The sequence below is a fragment of the Polyodon spathula genome, chromosome 19, assembly GCF_017654505.1.
Source record: "Polyodon spathula isolate WHYD16114869_AA chromosome 19, ASM1765450v1, whole genome shotgun sequence".
Taxonomy (NCBI): Eukaryota; Metazoa; Chordata; class Actinopteri; order Acipenseriformes; family Polyodontidae; genus Polyodon; species Polyodon spathula.
In genome coordinates, this window is record NC_054552.1 from 3,286,781 (window position 1) to 3,305,402 (window position 18,622).

Sequence of the window (18,622 nt, forward strand, 5' to 3'; positions counted from 1 at the left end):
CAAGTGTTGCATTCATTTTAGAGTTAAATAGCAGATGAGTCAACTGTGTGAAACTGTGTGTGGGATATATATATATATATATATATATATATATATATATATATATATATAATAAACATAACCCAATAACCTAACTTGCATGTTTCACCTAATTAACATTCAGTGAGTAATATAACTTCAGTTGTAAAGGGGGGAAATATATATTCTTCTGGAGTTTCACCCACCAGCAGACAGTTAACACTTGCATAGTATAACATTTCTTCTGTTTCCTTCTGGTGCCCAGTTGCCGTTTTTACTAAAGCTACTTTTTTGCACTCTATTTCTTGTTTGTGCTTATATACACTGATCCATTCTGGCTTCTGTAGCTTGACTCTGCTGTTTCTGATGACTCCATCCTTAAGGAAGCTAAGTTGCTGGAACTTGCCTCCATACGTAGGAAGGTAGACAATGTCCAGATACAGTACCTTGCTTGCCTGCTGCTTGTTGCTGTTTTTTGTGATCTAACCATGACCGGGAAAGTGAATTAAGTTTACGCAGAGGTTCAGGAAATGCCTGTCTTTAGCAAATTTTTATTTTTTGTGTTTTTGTAATTGTTTTGGTTGAAACAAATTTAGCTTTTCACATTTGTTTAAAGGTAGTTGGCTGAGCAGGGGTGTCTTCTATTCATAAAGTTAATGTAAAAGTAAATGAAGAGGCATGTGCATTCCTAGACCTCTATTTCATCTGTGCTAACCTTTAATTTCAAATGCCTACTAAACCATTAAAGTGTGTTTATTTTGTCTTGTTTTTGGTAAGCCGGGCTAAGTTTTGCACTGTGCATACAGGACTGTTCCATGCTTCTGTTGCAGTGTGCTTTCCGCTGAGCATTGTTTTATGTGATCTGTTTTGCAGACATCACTTTTTTTATATAACAGTGTGTTTCATTGGCAGGCTGAAGAGAGACATGGAAACATTGAGGAGCGCTTACGGCAGATGGAAGCACATCTGGAGGAGAAGAACCAAGAACTACAGAGAGTATGATATATTGCATTTGGATTTAATTGACAAATTAACTTACTGCAAGTCACATTGTTGGAGTTGACTATCAATTAGAAACACTGAAGACCCAGATTAACGATTGTGTAAAAAGGAAAGCTAAAGGGTTTACTTTTTTTATTCACTTGAATGCCCCTAATTATTCACTTGAATGCCTCTTTAATGCAGAGGGACACTATTGGGAAAGTGGGTCAACATCAAAGTCACGTGTGTTTTGTTTTAAGGCTCGACAGAGGGAAAAGATGAATGAAGAACACAATAAACGATTATCAGAGACAGTGGACAAATTGCTTTCTGAGTCAAATGAAAGATTGCAACTTCATCTGAAGGAGAGAATGTCTGCTTTAGAAGATAAGGTAATAAATAAATAAATAAAATAAGTGTTTTTTTGTAGTTTTGAATCACTGCATTGGCAATCCAAGTTGATGTTATGGAATTCTACAGCATAGTCTAGCCATTTGGGGATTATAGCTATACCAGTAGTCAGAAACCCATAACTGCTAGAAACCTAGCTATTCTCCCTCAAAATATTCAAGTATTGTATTGTTGATTGAAACAAAGTTATAAGGAATTGAGCACATCACTGTTGTAAATTACACATTGTGCGTGCCTTCCTCACGTTTTCATTTTAATTGAAACAAAGCTAATTTAGCTACAAAACAGCGTCTTTCTTAAGCAGATGTGGAAATGGCCATACCAGGCACCTGGCAGGTTATTCACAAAAGCCAAGAAAGAAAAGAAAAACTTCCTCAGGAGTGGATTGCTCTATTCTTTTGAAGCATGTTGCATCTTTAAACTGCATTATAAGAGGGATTTGGTTGCATTGTCCGATTTCTGTTTGTTTTGTCAGAATGCTCTCATTCGTGATCTGGAGAACACAAAAAAATTAATTGAAGAAGCACATCATGAGAAGGTATGTGAATTTTATATTATGCAGATGGAATTGCTTTTTAAACAATTCACAAACTACAATGTGTTTTGGTGTTTTTATTCGTGATATGTGTAAGATTTGATCAACCATAAATGTATCTGTTTTTGTGTGAAATGTGTTTTTTGATCTTTCATTTTTTAGGAGCAACTTCTAATTGAAATAGAAACTATGAGGACTGAAAATGAGCAGGCAAGGTTGAGAAGCACTTCTTCACTGCACCATGGGTAAGAGGATAAACAATAGCAGTTTTTGTTTAAAAAAATAAAATTTAAAAAAAAGCACAGTCAAGAAGCGTGATTGCGCTCAAAACTACTTTTTATTTTTGTTTCAGTCGCTCACATCTGGGCAGCACCCCTGATTTCAGGTATCCTGTATCTGCTTCCTCTATGATGGACAGTCACACAGACCACTTCAACACATCAGTGCTGCGGCGGCCACAAAAAGGCCGTATGGCAGCCCTTCGAGACGAGCCCTCAAAGGTGAGGTGGGGATATCTATAGATAGCTGATAAGTTACAGCTAGAAGTGAAGTATATTCTGGAAAATGGGTACTAAATTGAGTGCTTGATGCAATTTATTTTGTATAAATATACTGTATATTTCAGTGCTGTAAATTACTGCAGTTTTGGCTTGTGTACCAGGGCTCTAGGTACTATCGGTAGGCTGAGTTGAGGATAACCGAAATTCTTTCATTTTTACATACATTTGTGTCAAGTGGCAGAGCTTTTACTGGTTGAGATTTAATTTCTGTTCTCATCTTCTTGACCCCTGCTTTCTCTCTGGATACCTGAAGCATGTAAGTTTGCGTGTTAAGTGTATGTTTTTATATTTTGTTTTTATTACCTGGATAAATGCAATCAAAGTCTTTGTAGTACCAGCTAGTCCATGTTAAATTGTTTTCATTCAATTCACTGTATACTGAAAATTAAAAATAAATAAATAGTAACTTTAATGTCCTATCTTTCTTTCTTTCTAGCAAGGTGCCACCTCTGTTTTTGGCATCCTACGTGCAATCGTTTTTAATGTAGATCAAAGTACAATCCATCTTTTTATTTGAGATTAATAAAATGACAAACAAATGATCTTGTTCTGCTGTCAGGTGCAGACTCTGAACGAGCAGGAGTGGGAGAGAGTGCAGCAAGCCAACGTTTTGGCTAATGTGGCCCAGGCATTTGAGAGTGATGTGGATGTGTCTGACGTAGAGGACGACAGAGAGACTGTTTTCAGTTCTGTTGATCTGATGTCCCCGAGCGGTCAGGCTGATGCCCAAACTCTGGCTATGATGCTTCAGGAGCAATTGGATGCCATCAACAACGAAATTAGGCATGTCCTAGTTTATATCAATAGTAGTTTTTTAAACTTTTCACTTTTTTTAAAAAGGGTTTTGTATAAACTAGGAAAGAACAAGCGACCCCAGCTTTCTGACCTCCCTAGTACACCAGCAGCATAGTGAAATGCAATGTTGTACAATATGTTGGTCTTCATAATGATGGCAGTCACGTCACTGGAGTGCATCCTTAACTAATGTGACTTGTTAATCTTTAATGTTGGTACATATACATGTGTAAAATGTGCCCTCTTTATATTCAGGATGATTCAGGAAGAGAAGGAGACGACTGTCCAGCGGGCTGAGGAGATTGAAAACCGAGTGGGAGGTGGGAGTTCAGAAAATCTTGGCAGCAAATTCAGATCCATGAGCTCCATTGCTCCCTCTTTCACTGGCTCCTCCCCCCCAGGCAGCGGGCACTCTACCCCTCGCCGCGTACCGCGCAGTCCTGCCCATGAGGTAGACCGCCACGGCAGCATGACTCTGGTAAGTTGAAAACCTAAATTTGCTATGTGTGTTTTTTTCCTCATTTCGGTAAATGTGGTGTGTTTTTTTTTTTTTTTTTTTTTTGTCTTGTTTCTTAACGCAAATAACGACATACCATTTTATTCTTTTTGGGGGGGGGGGGGGGGGGGGGGGGGGGGGGGGGGGGGGGGGGGGGGATTGTCCAGTGTTTTTGCTAAAGATCAGTGTGTGGATTAATAGACAATCTGGTGCAAGACACACGCTACTTTTTGCAAAATCACTTTCCTTCATGTTTATTTTTTAATATATTAAATTGTACACTAAGCATGAAGTAACTCGTTGTAGCATTAGGGTTTTAGCTTTTTTTTTTTTTTCCCCTTTTGGTTTTTTTCTTATATAATTTGTTTTATTTTAGCCTGCATTCTACTATACATTTGTAATCCAGACCTCAGTTCCCCATCAGACTGTAGCTTATTCATCCATCACTTCTCCTAATTCGACCCCATCATATAGTGATTCATCACACAGCTCTCAGGTACACAGAAAAGTAATCTCTAGAGGTGTGCCAAAACCTGGGGCCATGTTCTTTTCAGATCTACTTTACAAAGTAATTACGTAATCAGGTAACTTATTTATTAATTACTTCATTAATGTATTAAATACTCAAGTGTTTGCCCTTGTGAAAGCATTTGTGTGCGATTTGTTTTAGGGAGCAGGGGTTTTGTGGCATTCTAAAGTTTTATTTATTTATTTTTTAATATCCTTATCCTGTGTGGGTTTGTAATTGTTTTATATTAATCTCTTCCTGTGAGCAATTTAAGGTCTGGATAAAAGAGGATATATCTAATTGACCCTTAAAAGAAAACATTTTGGGGGAGTGTCTGCCAAATACTTACATATTATTTATAATGGAAATTAACTGCTCAGAAGAACACAGTATTCTTTAAATTCTTGATAGTAACTATTTTGGGGATTTCAGTAAAGATTTTTGGGGGATTCTAATGTGTATATCGGTGTTTTAAAGTTACCTGTCAAACATTATGATTTCCACCAAAATCTTTTTGAAATTAGTTGTACTTCTGTATGAATGTGGTCCCAGGTTAGAGTAACAGTACTGGTTGCCACTTTAGACCAAAAGAGATTTTACTTCCTTACTTTTTCATCTCTCAAAACACCTACTGCAAATGCTCCCCATTGTTTTCAATCTGTAATGTTGGATTAACTTCTGCTTTAGCCTTTGGTACTTGCTTTCTTCACATTTTTAATGCTTCTTTATCCTTTACTTTTGAAAACTGTTTCACAGCTTGGTTCTGAATATTATTGGATTTGTTTTCTAACCCAGCTTTCTTTTCTTTACACGCGTCTATCAGCCTAGTGATTTAAGGAAGCACCGTAGGAAGGTAAATCAAATCATAAACGGCGTCCTGCCACCGCTCTAAGGGCCCTGCAATTTTTGTGAACTGAATTTGTGTACTGTTAATGCAGAAAGAGAGGACCATGAGGTTTTGTAATTGGCATAAGTTTGAATGACACTAACATTTTAATTTAGAAATGTAACATCATGCAGTAACAAAGTTCTAATTTAGTGAGTAAGGGAAACTTTGGAATTAGTGTAATCATTAGTGTAACAATAAATATTACTACACTTAAATGTAAATAATTTTGTATAGGGTAATTGGTCAGCGAATATGTGGTTTTTAGAGATGTTCTTTTAAGAATGATTTATTTAATCTGTTTTCATACCTTTTGCTGATCAGTCCCCAGTATCGCAAGATGACAAAGCTACTATAAAGTGTGAGACCTCCCCTCCAACACCCAGGTCTATGCGTTTACACAAAGGAGCCACCCACGCCGCCAGCCATGAAGATATCAGGGATATAAGAAGGTAACTGTAATCAGATGGACCTGTCATTTTAGAAAGACTGACTTTCTGATAGATAATAAGGAAAATATAGGAGTGGCTCAGAGTTGATGGAAGGATGGAGATATATAATATGCATTTGAAAATAATTAACAAGACTGGTGCTTTTTTTTTTTTTATTTGGGTTTGGTTCTTGGAATATACCCTACAGTAACTACAGTGGTTTTTGGGGGCAGTCTCTCTCTTTTTAAACACTTGCCTGTAATTTAAAATGCCAATGCAGTGTATGAAACAGTGTACGCTCTTGTAAATGGTTCTGCTAAGATGACTTGCTTTCCTGCAGTTCCACCGGTTCCCAGGACGGCCAAGGCAGTAACCCTAGCAGCAGCAACAGCAGCCAAGATTCTCTTAACAAAGCCCCCAAAAAGAAGAGCATCAAATCTTCCATTGGCCGACTGTTTGGCAAAAAAGAGAAGGGTCGACCTGGACTTCCTGGCAAAGAACATATGGGTCAGGGTTGGTTTGGAAACCGAATTCAACAGTGTTTGATAAAGTTAGCTTCTGTATCATACTTGCTATTTTACACTGTTTTTGCTATTTCCAGGGCTATGACTGCAATAACTGGTACATTTTCATAGTCCAGATTTATTCTATTCTTTACTGTCAAAAACAACCAATTGAGCAGCCATCTATTCACGCCAACAAACCTTGGTTATAATTGTTGGTGATTTCATTACTTGTATGTATTTATAAAATTATTTTCGAATAATTCAATTTAGCAGGTACTCCAGAAGGGGATACTTCTCCTCAAGATGCCTTAGGACTTAGTAAACTGGGAGGACAAGTGGAAAAAAATAGAAAATTACAGAAAAAGTAAGTTGTTTTATATATGTAATGTATGAATAATGTATTTGCAAGTTTTTTTTTTCTTTTTTTAGTAAATATTAGTTTTATAGTATGTTCCTTTTTTTACTTATGCATGCAGTATCAGTTGTCAAAGCAGAATTGTGACTATTAAAATAAGTAATAATGTTGACCGGTTTTATTAGATTAAAACTGGAAATGGCATTTGCTAAATTGACTTGCTAATTTTTTTGCTGGTTCAATTTGGTAATTGTAAAGCCTCTCTAAACCAGTATACCCAGTCCTCTTAATATCATGAACATTTGCTTTTTAGAGTTTAGATTGCTTTATACCACTTTTATTTTTCATTTATTTGCTGATTTTTTTTTTTCCTTTTTATTTTTCACCCCTTCCCCCACCTTTTCATATCATAGTGCTAATTCAGGGTAAGTTAATTTATTCGTTATTTACCCTTGTGAATTCTGTTAACACTTATAAAGCTGTTAGGTAGTTTTGTCTCTGCAGCTCTACTGTTGCAATTTTTCCTTTTTTTTTTTTTTTTTTTTTTATAAAAAGGCTTGTTTGAGCAACATGTTACTTGATAGGAAGGACTGAAGAAAAATAAAAAAAAAGTTTTTAAAGCATAATCAAGATCTCCCACAGACTAGGTTGTCTCCAGATTACCAAGTGAAGTATTACGTTTTTTTCTCACTGAAACAAGCCTAAAAGATCTTAGCTTTTGTATCTACAAACATCCATGCGTTGCATAAAGAGCAATATACTGCCCTCTTAAGGCTTTTCTGTATAAGTTACAAAACGATGTGAAGATCAAACATGGTGATTCAGCTTTAGTTTTAAAGTTTGTCTAACTTTCAAAAACTTTAATTGTGTAATCATTTGAAAGAGACCATGTGATCGTTAAACCAAACAGCTGCTCTATTTTAGTTTGCATTAAAATCACTTTTATATAACTGCACACTTTTAAAACTAATTGTAAGCCTCTTAAATGTATTACATTTTATGGAGTTCTGTAATTCATTGGATCCACAATTCTACTGTTGCAGCTTCAATATCTAGCTATTGAAAGGAAATCCTTTCATGACTGAACACTGGCGTGGCTTGGTTCCGTAATAGTTTTGATTCCCGCTTTAGTAGACGTGCAGTTATTTTTGTATTGATGAAGCTAGTAGTCAAACCTATAATTTATTAAATTTTAGTTTATTTTTTTGTTAAATGTGAACCTTTAGTCAGGAATCTGCTTGTGAATTTTTGTTTTGTACTCAACACTGGGTGGTTATGGTACTGTTTGTTCATGTTTTGGGGGGGCTTTCGCTCAACTAACACTTCAACTCAACCAGCACTTGATAACTGAACTGGAAACGTGTGCATGGGGTGTCATTTAACATGCTTGTTGCTCAAGGTGCAAGCAGTGGGGGTACAGCAGCTTTCAGTTGCTAGCTTTGTCCTTGTTTGTAATGTGTGGGTTTCTGTTTTCTTAAAGTTGTATGATTTTAAAAGAAGCAGCATTTGGGTCCTTTTCATGCTCTAAAGTGATGACATTTTGTTTTTAAAGGTCCTTTTCTAACCACGTTTGCTTTTTTAGGCATGAGCTACTCGAGGAGGCTCGCAGGCAAGGTTTACCGTTTGCACACTGGGATGGTCCGACAGTAGTTGTGTGGTTGGAGGTAAGAGGATCTTGTATATTCTGTAGATTTTGTAAATTAATGGTGGTGATTGTGTTCAAAAGGACTTTGAGTATTTTGTTGTAGATGGTAAAACCTGAAAATATGTAAAATTTAGCTGGACCTTTATTCCCTCTGTATGTCCTCGGTTATTGTAACACATGCAGATAAAGAAATACTTGTACATCGTGTGATCAGGTGCTGGTGCTGACATTGTTTCCTGCTTCATGTTTTAGCTCTGGGTTGGAATGCCAGCCTGGTACGTAGCGGCTTGCAGAGCCAATGTGAAAAGCGGTGCTATTATGTCAGCTTTGTCTGACACTGAAATACAGCGGGAGATTGGAATTAGCAATCCTTTACACAGGTTAAAGCTACGTCTGGCTATTCAGGAGATCATGTCTTTAACAAGCCCGTCTGCACCGCCAACCTCCAGAACGGTAAGGTCAACATGCACTCCTTTTGTTTATTAAAGGAACAAAGCGTAAAACTGGGAGGGCATGCAGGAAAAAAAATATTTGAACATTTTGATTTACAGATCATTCTAATTTGGTCTCATGAGAAACTTGTACAGTATTTAAAAAAATATATAATTCAATTTCAAAACAAATTGGTTTGTAGCACTCCTAGAACTTGGTCAACTTGAGTCTTGAGTAGGATGTTTTTCTGTTAATCTTTAGTGCATTGTTTGAAAGGCACTAATGGACTGAAACCAAGAGAAACCATTTTTTTCCCAATGCTTGTATTTCCCTTCTCCATTTACCCATTTGCTGCTGTTTAGAATGCTGGCAGCTTTCCAGCTATACATTCGCTTGCTGAAAACAATTCTGTGTCCCATTATGTGACCAATAAAAACTTTCCATTACAAGGAAGTCCTTGACATTTTGTTTCTGTCTTCTCGCATATTTTAACAAAGGACGGTGTTCCCAGCAGTCTTCATTTTTCTCAGTAGGGTTATTAATAGTTTACAGAAGTACAAATTATCAAATTATTTTGTAGGAACGGACTATTAGGGGGAAACTGCCTGAAAAGGCTATGTTTGACAGAACATTAACCTTTTTTTTGCACTACAATTATACTATGTTTGTGATGTTTTATTACCCTTTCCTACACCTATAAGATCTAAGATATTTCAAGCATCTCGCAACAACGCATGCTTCTGTTTAGTACACCTTAACTTATTAAATGAATGTATTGATCAACAAATACTACTGCAGCATGGTGCGCATTCCTGTGTTTTTCTGAATGCTGTTCCCCTTTGGGGATCACAAAATTGCTTATGCCAATGCATGCTACAAAATTAACATATCTTGTGCTTAAATGTTCTGCCACCTTTCCTTTGTATTATTGATTTCCTCACAATGGATTGTGATTGGGTCACTCACTGTGGGTCATGCGATTTAGTCCACTGGGAATGTGTGGCTTACGCACGAAGAAATGGAAAACCTTGCTGCCACACCTCAAACGGTTAGTCCCTGCACTGCTATCTCTTCTCCCCTTTTTATGGTGCTTTTGGCTTCTACTTTTAATTTCCACACTCTTTGTGTAACACAGTAAGTCTTTCATTTAAAATACAGTGTGTTGGTTTGGGGGTCTTTTCAAGTTGACCCATCTACTGTTGTGTAACATCCTGTTCAAATCATTTCATTTTTTTCCTTTTAACTTTTTATTTTTTCCTGGATTAGTAGCTTGTTTTACTCCATTTAAGAGTTCTGACCTTTTGTTTGCTGTTCTTTACCAACAAAAGATGGGTTTGTGTTGCAGTTATTTAACACTGCTATATTATATCCTAGGTAATAACAGCAACTACCATTATAGGGATATCCAGAACTCAGTATTTTTATGCAATTGTTCGGAGGTGTTATATTTTGTGGGTGGGGCACAGAAGGTCTTGCATGCATCAAGTTGTGATTTTAAAACTTAATAGAAGGGGTGTTCACTATATAATCTAAATCAAGGTTACCTATTTAGCAATTCTGCCTGTTTTGAACTAATGAAAACCCCTGTTGAACTTTTCTTGCAACAAATGTCACTGACCCGCTTCTGCACAATGTGTGTGTTGCACGAAATACTGATCATCTACTAACATTCTTCAATGTCTTCTCTTTGCACTTGCTAACAATGCTAACATCAGGAGGATGAGGAGGGCAGCTGGGCCCAGGTTTGCATTTAAGTGTATATACACCGTGTGTGTCTCTCTCTCTCTCTCTCTCTCTCTCTCTCTCTCTCTCTCTCTCTCTGTATATATATATATATGTATGTATGTATGTATGTATGTGTGTGTGTGTGTGTGTGTGTATATATATATATATATATATATATATATATATATATATATATATATGTATATATGTGTATATATATATATATATATATATATAATATGGGTTATTCCACCAAATATTGATTTCTGAACTCTTCCTAAGTTAAAACATTAGTATTGTGTTGTTTAAAAATGAATCTGAACTTATTTTCTTTGCATTATTCGAGGTCTGACAACACTGCATCTTTTTTGTTATTTTGACCAGTTGTCATTTTCTGCAAATAAATGCTCTAAATGACAATATTTTTATTTGGAATTTGGGAGAAATGTTGTCAGTAGTTTATAGAATAAAACAAAAATGTTCATTTTACCCAAACACATACCTATAAATAGTAAAACCAGAGAAACTGATAATTTTGCAGTGGTCTCAATTTTTTCCAGAGCTGTGTATATGTGTGTGTGTATATTTATATATATATATATATATATATATATATATATATATATATATATATATATATATATAATATATATATAATATATATATATATAATATTATATTACGTGACATCTATGCACCTGTAGATTTATTCTTCACGGTAATTGTAAAAATGAAGATAACAACACATCAGACAGTTAAGTTCAACCCTTTTTTTTTTTTTTTTTTTAAATCTTCCTATGCAAGTAGTCCTCTATTGTGTATTGTGTTTTTGTTCCAACTGTACCCTAAATTAAATCTACCCTAAATTGAGTTCAAGCCAAAGTATTTTTTATTATACTTCTGTAAATCTTGTTTACTGTAGACACTAGCTTATGGTGATATGAACCACGAGTGGATTGGTAACGAATGGCTCCCAAGTTTGGGGCTGCCTCAGTACCGAAGCTACTTTATGGAGTGCCTTGTTGATGCTCGTATGCTGGATCATTTGACAAAGAAGGACTTACGGGGGCAACTTAAAATGGTTGATAGCTTTCACAGGTAAGACAATCTGCACTTAAATAAATTGACAGTAGAATGTAGATTGTATTCCTTATATGAGAAGTGTCTCTCTGTACAGTATTGATCTCCATGCATGATAGTGCTGGATATTAATTGCGTAGAGTAGTGGCTAAACCATCTCACTGATGTGGGGTAGTACATTGATAAGTTAACTGCAGTGCAATGTATTTAAATTCAGTAGCAGTGAATGGAGAGGTCAGTACATATTGCACTGCTTTGCTGCTGGCTTCTTCTTGTGGACAATAGGGTTATTTTCTGCAGTACAGTTGGCACTGCCTAATTGGGATCCTGATAATCTGGATTGCTTCTTTAAATGGGATACAACTCTGGGAGATGGTTCTTCCCAGTGCTATTCATGTCGTTTTAATTGGGATGTCACTTAGTTTAATTGGGATACAGTATTTTCAAATGATGAATGGAGATTGCTTTTCAGAGCAAGACAGGTTGCGTAGCACGGTGCAACGAGTACGCGATTACACTGTGACTTCCGTAAATCATGTTGAACTCTTGAAGGAGGAGTCTCCTGTAGTTTTTTAGGCTGCTGTTCCAAAGAAAGTTGGCATGTCAACATCGCAGGTGCCTTGCCTCGTGATTTCATTTTTTTTTTTTTCCCCTCTGCATATGTTTAAGAATAAAGACTCATTTTAAATGATGTATTTAACATTTAATCAATGTGATTTTCATTCTTTTTCATTTCATTTAAGAAACAGTATGTCCTCAGGTCTCAACTGCCTCTCGTTTTAATTGGGACAGCTGCTTATTCGGGATAGTTTTCCTTCTCTCAGTGGAATGGGGTTTTTGGTTGACAAACTGAATGAAAATAGCATGCTGCCAAGTCTTTTAATTACTTGGTTTTGCTGATTTTATTTATTTATTTATTTACTTTCTTTCTCTGTTTTGTAACAGAAACAGCTTCCAGTGCGGTATAATGTGTCTACGAAGGCTGAATTATGATAGACAAGAACTTGAAAGGAAAAGAGAAGAATGCCAAGTTGAAGTTAAAGGTAATTTGAAATATTACATTTTATTTTATTTTGTGTGTGCATGTTGCCCATAAAGAAACACAGCAAAGATGGATAGACTCCCATTATACAGCAGTTTGAGACAAAAAAAAAATAGCCAAACTTATAGCATGTTGTTAGCTGCTTTGATGTAGATGTATTTCTAAATTGTCAGGGCATTTTATCAGAACAAAAAGGAGTGTGTCAAATAAGGTTCTTGTTATAATCAGTTTGTACTTTTTAAATGCTTCTATTTTAACTTATGTTCAGTTGCTGTAGCTCTGAGGTTTTATAGTGTTGTCACGCAAGCGTTGGCAATTTTAACTGATAAGTTCTACTTGGCTGTTCGTTCTTACACTTGCATTACACTCACAGAAGACCAGCTTAGAAGCACAGCAACCAAAATATACTTTTTTTCTATAAATTGGTTTAAACTTTGCTTTTGAAAACAGTAGGACCGTTTGTACACTGTTGTGACGCACTTCTATAAATTCCCACTCACAATGACAACATGATTTGTACAATATGACACTCGATTTATTTCTAGTAGTTAACTAGTAGTAGATAACTCGCTAAAATGTTTCTCTCTGCCTCCTCAGATGTTCTAGTATGGAGCAATGACAGAGTAGTTCACTGGGTGCAGTCAATTGGTCTCAAGGAATATGCAAGTAACCTGGTGGAAAGTGGAGTCCACGGTGCGCTTCTTGCCTTGGATGAAACCTTTGATCACAATGCATTAGCGCTTCTATTACAGATACCGACCCAAAATACACAGGTAAATAACTACAAATTGTAAATGGCTTCATTTTGGGAAAACAAATGGTTATTTTCAATGGGATTTTATGAAGAATGTTGACTTATCGGGCTACTATGTGAACTTATATTCATGTCAAAAGTTAAGCCAAAATGTATAATCAAATATATAGGCCTACTGGATGTAGTGTAAGTAGCCTTAACTGAAGTTTGGCTTGACCTCATGTTTGTGGTCATTTTTACTTTCACCGTGGACCTGCCTGAAAATAACCTATTAAGTATTGGGGAATTATACGTGTTTGTAACATACAACAGTCAATGTAATGGTTTCTAATGTTTTGTCCGTGTTAACTTAATAGGCAAGGGCCGTTCTAGAAAGAGAATATAATAATCTTCTTGCTCTGGGTACTGAAAGAAGACTTGATGAGGTGAGGCTTGAATGACTAGAAACTGATTGTTTTGTGTAAAGATGTTTGCACAAGTGTTATTTAATGCGCAATGTAGTACTTATAGTAAAATAGATAACCTTGACAAATTATCGGATGTACAGCAAGTGCCAGTTTCAATAATCCATTTCACATGTGTACATCTACTGCTTTCAGGATGACGATAAGAACTTCAGGAGAGCTCCCTCCTGGAGGAAGAAGTTTCGACCAAAAGACGTTCGGGGGATGGGTCCTGGGTCAGCAGAAACTCTTCCTGCAAACTTCAGGGTTACCACCGCAATGTCTTCACCTTCTATGCAGCCAAAGAAAATGCAGATGGATGGTATGTAACACTCTCCCTGTTTCATCTTGGGAATGCAAATGGCATGATTTGTTGTACTGCAATGTTGTCAAAATGCCATGTTCTTAAGCTTTTATTGTTACTGAGAGTCCTTCAAATCAAAACCACCTGGTCTTTAGTTTCCTGTCTGGATTCTGCAAATACTGAAGTATTCCAGTAGTCTTGGATTTCTTTTTTTTTTTTCTTTTTGGGTTTTCACCAGGAAAGCCAGTGTTGATGTTCCAAAATGTTTTGGAAACTATTTTTTAATGTAACCGTTTGACATTTGATTATCATTTGATTGCATGCATAAGAAGAAAAAAAATCTGTAATGTTATGTAAATGCTTCGTTCTCCTCTAACATTTTGGATTTTTAACTAACTGCATGTTTTGCATGCTGTTGATTTTGATTTGATGAAAACAGGCAATGTCACAGGAGTGCAAAGAATGGATTCTACGACAGTAAGAACCTACTCATGTTAATGCCTTCTCTTGGTGAGTTAAAAAAAAAAACTACATACATACATATATACACACACAACGCTGTCATGACTGGCTGACGCTGAACTTTCTCTTGTGTCAAGTATGTTCTTTCAGTGAAAACAAAGAGGTTGACTAATTAAAAGATAACGCTAATTTAAAGATGACCTGTCGTCGTACGAATCGTGCATGACGAATGCAATTGTTGCCTGTCAGTCATCTTCACACAAACTGCAATCAGGCAACAGATGTAAGGAGCAATCTACACTGGATAGTTTATTTTTTTTTGTTTTGTTTTTCCAAGAGAAAGGTCATGTAATTACTGTATTCAGCATGTAAGTGTACATTCTTTCCTTTTTCATTTCTGTACTGTTTTCTCAAACATACCACAGAGGGGAATTAGTGTGGTGTAATTTTATATGTGGAAACGGGTTTCTTTTGTGTGCTTTTTGGAGTTATGTTTAAGTGGATGTTTACAGACGGGCACTTGATTTTGAGACTTGCTGCCTGCCTGTCTTGCATGTGTCCCTTGTGTGTTACCATCTTTGGTAGTGTCACATGACCCTTTTTTTTACTTTTTGTTTTGTGTTTAATAAATCCTGTGTGCCTGTGCTGGCATTTTTAAACTCCAACTCCTCTGTCTTGCAATGTGGTTACCCACATATGTGACACAAGTACCTTGTCACAATACTGTTTAAATGTTGATCAATGTTGAATCAAGATGGTCAATTCAAATTTGCTGTTTTTGTCATTAATTCTGATACAGAAAAATGCCAAACCCTATTATAGTGAACACCTTATATAATGAACATGTGTCCAGGTCCCAGGGGCATTTGTTATAGTGAAGTTACCACATATATATATATATCACACACACTCCAAATGAAGGACATGTTGTGTCTATTTTTTTTTTAATTATTATTATGGTGAAATAAGTGAAGAGAATCTAATTGCAAGAAGAACCGACAGTAAAAACAATGTAATGTGGGTGTAAAAAGGCAAAGACTGCCCACGAACTGCAAGAGAGTGTCTTAACCACAGTGCAGAAGAGCCAGACTCGTGTGCTTTCATGGTTAAAGATCTTTTAACATCTTGCCGACCAGGGTACTAGCACAACACTGGCTAACTAATTCTTTTTTTTGTCTTCCTTATTTCAGTTTACCCCCACTATTTCTATAGATGATTATGCAGCATTAAATCAGAAGACGACATTTCAGAAATCACGATGGGATCTGTGATGTAATGAAACTTAAAAGGATACTATAAATATTTTATTACAGAGTTTAATTGGTGAATTCACAAATCTCATGATACCATTGAGAAAATATTTTAGATTAAATGTTTCTTATATTTATATAAACTGATGGGATGTTTCATTTATTTAGCTCTAATATGTATCTGTTTGCCTGTATATTCAACATGCCTTTTTTTTTCCTTCCAGTTTTTAAATAACATTTTTAAAATGTATGTGTATTTTCACTGTTGTCCTTTTCAAATGCAGTTTTTGCATATGTAACTAAATGAACCACAAGTCTGGAGTCTGTGTGTATATGTACCTACAGATGTTATCCTGTCTCATAATCCTATCAACACTAAATGAATGCTATTATAAGCATCCAGTTTAAGTTAGATTGACTTAAACTAGTTGGTTGGTCAAGTTTTTTTTTCGTGATTCTGCAATATATATTTATATATTATGCAGGTCAAGATCATTTCATTTTCAGCCAGAAAATCTTTTGACAGTTCAATGTTTATTTTTGTTGTTTTTTTGTAATATTTTTTTTGTGTGTTTTAAACCTTCAGCATGTCAGATTCCACACAGATTATATATATTATCAGTGAGACTAAATCCATGAATTTGTTTAACTTTGTAAGTCGTTCACTGTGATACCAAAATGTACCTTCTAAAAGCCATACATGGAGTTTATTGTGAAGAAGAGAAACACAATCATGTGATGCATTGTTTCATGAAAGTCCCTTCAAGTAGTAATTTAATACAAACAGTAGAGTTTCCATTCCTGTCTCTTCTTCATTAAAGGCATGTGTTAAAAGGAGTTAATGCAACCTGTTTTTCTTTTAAAGGACCAATTCCAGATCTCTGTGGCCTCACTTCAAACAGGGGAAGTTTTAGTCACAGGAGGCACAATTTGTATGACTTAAATAAGCCTTATTTTAGTTTAGAATTATTTTATGTATGTCATGTTTTGTTAATTGTCATTTTTGTAAGAACGTATTATGGCTCAAGTGTTTCTGAGTATGTGTTCAATTGTCTCGCAACACCAGGCCTCTCAGTATTTATACATTAATGTTGGGGAAATTCAACAACAAAACAAGTCCCCATTATAAGGCCTGGTGTGTTTTTTATTTACTGACATTTGTGTGTTGTCCTCTGCGTGTGATATATATATATATATATATATATATATATATATATATATATATATATATATATATATATATATAATATTATACACACACAATTATTAGTGTGTGTACAAATCGAATCATGTGTTCCTGTCATACCTTTTTTTAATGTTTTTTCTGTTCCTTCTTTTAAACTTCTGATCTTCTTGTAACAAATATTATGTACAGTGAGTACTTTTTGAACTATTTTTATCACAGTATAATTTATTGCTTTCTTTCAATAAAATACTGAAACATTTATTTTCCACTGCCAATAAAGAAACAAACAAACAAGACTGAGTGTCTCTGTGCTATTGCAAGAGCTGTATGAATTATGTGCACTGAAATGCAGACGAACAGTTTAAAAAAAAAAAAAAAAAAAAAAAAAAAACCTTTAAAATACTGGTAATTAAAAGACAGCAGTGACAGAAGAATCCTCTTATCAACTAAATGCTATGTTTTGGGTTTTGCGCATCATTATTCTAGGCACAATCTAATGTGCTGCAATCAGATTCACAGTCCGAGATGTGCAGGGTTAGTAGTGTGGTCATAAACCATTTTCAAATGTTCCAGTAACTTTTTTTTATTTTTTTATTTTATTGTATTCATTGCTGTACTGATGATAAAATAAAAACGTCTGCAAGCTGAATGATACTTTTCCTACAGCTTAAACTACTGTGCTGTAAATACACTGTATTTTATTATAAACTTGATTGTGGGGCATTTTACATTGCAACAGCCTAAAAGACTTTAACTCGATAGGGTACTTTAAATACATCTTATTATAGTATGTACACCAACACTATTTCACAGTTAATGTGTAACATTGTCTTTGAACAAAAGTCTGCCCTGCTAATAATTCCAGCAACTGCTACTGAGTTGTAGACACTAGCAAAGAGTTTAGAATTAGAACAAATGTTTACTGGCCTCTTACTGGCTTGGCAGCAGCAGGTATAAAAAATCCCTGATAAAGTCTACAGAAAAAAAATGTAGACAACAAACATATTGGCTTAAAACTTTACTGTAAATTTAGCTTTTTTTTTTTTTTTTTTTTTTTTTTTTTTTAACCCTCCAATTGGGTTTTGGGTCCATTTGACCCAACTCTAGTTTCCAAATAGTTTAAATGCTATTTTCATTTTCTGTATATTTATATTTTTCTGTGTGTGTATATGTGTGTGTGTGTATATATATATATATATATATATATATATATATATTTTTTTTTTTTTTTTTAAGAACAGCTCATGTATACAAATAAGATGTTTCGGGCCACTGACCCGTGGCATTTATCAATGTTGATTTGTGTGCAGGAATAAAACAAACTTCTTCGATTTGTTATTTTTTTTATTATTTGTATTATCTTAGCAAATGGCTGCACCTGTCTGGAGAGAGAGAGATATAAGGCAGAGTCTAATTTTCTCAGTCAGTATTGCAACAGCATCTCACTGGTAAAGACGTTCAAAAATCAGGAGCTCCAAGGTTGGTAGTCAAACAAGTTTGATCACAGCTCCTGAACTAAAAGAGCATGAAAGAGTAACACCTTTGCAAATAAAAACATATTTAAGGCTTTTAAATTAGTCTGAAATTGCATCAGGTCAATATGACCCAAAACATAACAACTGTACCTAAATTCTGAAAATAATAGGAGGGTTAAAGGGTCTATTTTTCTTGGACTACCAGCGGTTGCCTCAACAACTGATCAGTATATTGAGTACACCCGTGCTGAACACTGCTGTCATTACCCTCAGCGTAAGCAAGAAAAATATATAACTCAAATCTCAGGTTTGCTATTTGTATTGAGTCGTGTGTACAACGTT

At 35.4% G+C, this 18,622-nt stretch overlaps 1 protein-coding gene across 12 annotated transcripts in view; it reads left to right on the plus strand.

Annotated features, from left to right (window-relative positions):
• The window catches only part of LOC121294574 (liprin-alpha-1-like), a 34,103-nt gene extending 17,004 nt beyond the window's left edge, over positions 1 to 17,099 (plus strand). Inside the window, exons 10-32 of one of the 12 annotated variants that reach the window (XM_041218383.1) lie at positions 931 to 1,014; positions 1,260 to 1,391; positions 1,886 to 1,948; positions 2,108 to 2,190; positions 2,298 to 2,445; positions 3,065 to 3,288; positions 3,556 to 3,778; positions 5,128 to 5,157; positions 5,515 to 5,642; positions 5,962 to 6,128; positions 6,398 to 6,491; positions 6,896 to 6,907; positions 8,065 to 8,146; positions 8,380 to 8,580; positions 9,545 to 9,607; positions 10,275 to 10,301; positions 11,207 to 11,382; positions 12,310 to 12,407; positions 13,004 to 13,179; positions 13,517 to 13,585; positions 13,760 to 13,925; positions 14,347 to 14,417; positions 15,560 to 17,099. In XM_041218383.1, coding sequence (XP_041074317.1) covers positions 931 to 1,014; positions 1,260 to 1,391; positions 1,886 to 1,948; positions 2,108 to 2,190; positions 2,298 to 2,445; positions 3,065 to 3,288; positions 3,556 to 3,778; positions 5,128 to 5,157; positions 5,515 to 5,642; positions 5,962 to 6,128; positions 6,398 to 6,491; positions 6,896 to 6,907; positions 8,065 to 8,146; positions 8,380 to 8,580; positions 9,545 to 9,607; positions 10,275 to 10,301; positions 11,207 to 11,382; positions 12,310 to 12,407; positions 13,004 to 13,179; positions 13,517 to 13,585; positions 13,760 to 13,925; positions 14,347 to 14,405 — 2,505 coding nt within the window. In that variant the 3' untranslated portion in view covers positions 14,406 to 14,417; positions 15,560 to 17,099. The remainder of the gene's footprint in view (positions 1 to 930; positions 1,015 to 1,259; positions 1,392 to 1,885; positions 1,949 to 2,107; positions 2,191 to 2,297; positions 2,446 to 3,064; positions 3,289 to 3,555; positions 3,779 to 5,127; positions 5,158 to 5,514; positions 5,643 to 5,961; positions 6,129 to 6,397; positions 6,492 to 6,895; positions 6,908 to 8,064; positions 8,147 to 8,379; positions 8,581 to 9,544; positions 9,608 to 10,274; positions 10,302 to 11,206; positions 11,383 to 12,309; positions 12,408 to 13,003; positions 13,180 to 13,516; positions 13,586 to 13,759; positions 13,926 to 14,346; positions 14,418 to 15,559) is intronic. The other 11 variants (XM_041218384.1, XM_041218385.1, XM_041218395.1 and 8 more) reach the window with 11 other exon arrangements.
• Positions 17,100 to 18,622: the final 1,523 nt, after the last annotated feature.